Source organism: Miscanthus floridulus, chromosome 3 (genome assembly GCF_019320115.1).
Source record: "Miscanthus floridulus cultivar M001 chromosome 3, ASM1932011v1, whole genome shotgun sequence".
NCBI lineage: Eukaryota > Viridiplantae > Streptophyta > Magnoliopsida > Poales > Poaceae > Miscanthus > Miscanthus floridulus.
The window spans coordinates 93,835,577-93,839,073 of NC_089582.1; the positions used below are offsets into that span (position 1 = coordinate 93,835,577).

Consider the following 3,497-nt stretch of genomic DNA (forward strand, 5'->3'; position numbering starts at 1 on the left):
TCCGTAACTACAGACAGAGGCCCGGCGAGACCCCTTGGGAGTACTTTCAATGCTTCTCCAAGAAGCACAATGAGCTCCCCAACATCACCGACGCTGACATGATCAACGCCTTCATCTATGGCATGACCTACGAGGTGCTTGTCCATGCACTTGGCTACGAGACCCTGTGCATGACACGGGAGCTCCTAGACATTGCCACCTAGTATGCCACCAGCGAGGAGGAGGTCTAGGCCCACTTTAGCAGGAAAGCCAAGGTCATCGGCCACCTTAGTGGTGGCGACGATGACAATGATCCCACCTTGTCCCAACAACACCGCGACATGCGGAACAAGGACCGGAAGCGTAGTAGGGAGGAGATGGTGACCGTGGCTGACCACGCTGCCAGACCTCAGCCTCGCGGGCATGGCGCATGCCTAGAGCACTTCGAGAAGGAGCTTAAGGCCCCCTGCATCTTCCATGGGGGGCAAGTGAAGTATCTCCTCAAGGGCTTTGCCACCATGAAGGGCTACATTCGTAGCACCCTCGGCCAATAGGGCAAGGCCCAAAAGCCTACCCTAAAGGCTGATGACCTAGCGGACGGGGCCCTAGAAGAAGACAACGAGTTCCCCGTGGCCAAGCGCTGCCGCATGATCTTTGGGGGCTCCTAGGCGTATGAGTCCCACCGGCATCGCCACATCACCGAGCGGGAGGTGAACACTATTCACACCCTCACCGCCTTGACATGGCTCCGATGGTCCTAGACGGACATCATCTTTGGCCAAGAAGATCACCCAGATCGTGCCCCTCATCCAGGGCGCTACCCGCTCATGGTTAGCCTGATCGTGGGCCCCACATGCCTCACCAAGGTGCTGATGGACGAGGGCAGTGGCCTCAACATACTCTACACCAGCACCCTCGACAAGACAGGCATCCCTCGAAGCAGCCTGTGCCCTAGCAAGGCATTGTTCTATGGGATCATGCCATGGAAGGAAGCCATGCCCCTCGGGCGCATCCAGCTCAACATCACCTTCGACCAGCCGGACAACTTCCGCAAGGAGTTACTCACCTTAGAGGTGGTCAACTTCCCTAGTGTCTACCATGCCCTCCTTGATCGACCATGCTTCTCCAAGTTCATGGCCATCCCCAACTACACCTACCTGAAGCTCAAGATGCCTGGCCCGAAGGGGGTCATCACCATCAAGGGCAACTTTAAGCAAGCTTACAACTATGAGCAACACTGCCTCACCTAGGCAGCCACACTCATCGCCCCTAGTGCTCCTGATGGCCCATGCCACGATACAGAAAGGGAACAAATAGAGGAAGCAACCAAGGCAGTGGCAGTGCTCGATTGACCAAGCATCGCCGAGGCGGCCAACACTCCTAGTGGCAGCGGTGGCTTGGCTGGCCCCTCCATCTAGGCGCTCAGCACCCCAAAAGGGGTTGACCCGATCAAGGTTAGTTCTGACCTTTCCCTATGAGGGAAGGCCATCGTCGAGCCATCTGCCTAGAAGCACCATCTCCCGAGCCATGGCCCACCTGCTGACCTCCTTCGTGGGCCTACCTCTCCAACAACAAAAACCAAGATAAGTCCCGTCTTACTGACCCTCTTGCTTTGCTTATTTCTATAGTTGTCTCCCTTAACCCAAGCCACCCTAGCAGTAGCGCGACTGCACCTAAGGATCGACTAAGCTAACCACCTGCCGACTTTTTAGAAGAAGGACAGCCACAGAAGGCCCCCGAGCGAGGCAAGGACGGGACGGACAAGGCCGGAGAACCGGGTGAGGGATCGGCAAGGCGCTAATAGAGCGGCTTTGACCATCCCATTACCAGCTATATCATCTTTCCCTTCTCTTGTGTCCATTCCATTTCTTTGTTGGTATCTGCCTATCTCCTAATCCTTCATTGGATCATGCCACCCCACCGCACAACCACCTAGGGCCCCCCTGAAGGGGCATCATCACTTGGGGTTCAAGGCCAGCTCCCCTGAGCTTCAAGGTCACCTTGGGAAGGATACCAAAGTGCGAGGGATGCTCGGGAGATGACCCCATGTGGTTGTAGCTAGGACACCTAGAGCGCCCCGACCATCTGAATGAGTGATGTCCGAGTATCGACCTCGAGCCACTCGTGGTGACCCACCGAGGGAGGCAGCGAGCCCCTGAGCACTGTTAGATGGGCTCAGGAACTATACGAGTGGCTTGGTCGAGAAGCCAAGAATATCCCCCTAGGGGACATCACCAAGGTAGGGAACAACTATAAACTTGGGGTTCTCATGGACTTACACGCTAGTAGCACGGACGCGACAATCTTGGCCATCAAGGCTATTATCGTGGCAGCCCAGCCCACCGAGGGAACATCAGCCCTAAGCTGAAGGCACGACCGAGCCTATGAAGACTTCGAGGCTCCAGTGGTCTTGGGGGCTACGCTGGCTCCCCAAATAGAGTAGCCCAACACCCGATCGACAGACGCTTGGGTGGTGCATCCCCAAAAACCAACCAACTCCTTAGAGTTGGGTTAGGAGCCACTGAGCAGTGGGCCCAATGAGGGCCCCCGTCCAAGGCTTGACCTGCTCCTCGCTCCCCGATTTATGGCCATAGGAGGTCGGCCCTAGAAGGCCATCTCAAGAGGATTGAGGCTTGCTACCATAGCCCTTAGAAGGGCATGGTGCTTTAGATGATCAGATGGCCCCGAGCCAGAGCCCAACTCTCTTGATCACATGGCCCATGATAGGCTTTGATAAAAAAGGAGGGTGCCCCCGAGCCTAAAGGCTGCAACTCCTAGATGAGTTCGTCGAGCCCTCACTCGAGTCAAAGACCCATGCGACATAGACTCGCGAAGGGATCAATACCATCTTTGCTTGGCCCCAACAGCCAAGCAACACCCATCACAATAAAGAAGAAGGCCCTAAGCAGGGCGTAGCACTCTTGTTAGCAGCTATCCCCACCAAGGAGGGTTCGGTCACCATAAAGATTGAATTTAGCCCTTCATCGCCATCACACTAGGCGAGGCCATGAGGGGCTTGGGGGCTCCTGACGAGATCCTAATATATGGGTATATTAAACCTTGGGTCCAATGGTTCCTGACCGACCCCTTTAGGATTGCCCAGGGGCACGGGGGCCATGCCCATTAGGCATGCTCCCATGCACCCCCCTAGCCAAGAGACCCATCCAAGCATGACTTGGCCACGACCTCCGCTTGGGGCTTAGGGGCTCGACTGAGCCCTAGGCTTTTGATCTATGATGCATCTAGGCTCAGCCCTTGGCTCCTGCCTGACTAACAATGCCAGCCAAGGCCCGGGTGCAAGAAGACAAGCCCCAAGCTACCAATGCTCAGGGGCTCCCTAGCACCATTACCCAAGCGTGGCCCTATGAAAGTGCAATCAAGCCCTAATTATGGGTTTTGGTGATAATGACCACGCAATTAGAGAATAAATGAGATTTATCGAAATGACAAGTAGGGAATCTATATTCGAGGATGTTACACGAAATGGAGGAGCCCCTAATTACAAATGTTGGTGGCTT

The 3,497-nt window shown here is 55.4% G+C and overlaps 1 protein-coding gene across 1 annotated transcript; it reads left to right on the forward strand.

Annotated features, from left to right (window-relative positions):
* Positions 1-806: 806 nt before the first annotated feature.
* Positions 807-1,229, forward strand: LOC136544069 (uncharacterized). Its single transcript, XM_066536345.1, has one exon. It carries the CDS (start codon positions 807-809, stop codon positions 1,227-1,229), a length of 423 nt encoding a protein of 140 aa, XP_066392442.1.
* Positions 1,230-3,497: the final 2,268 nt, after the last annotated feature.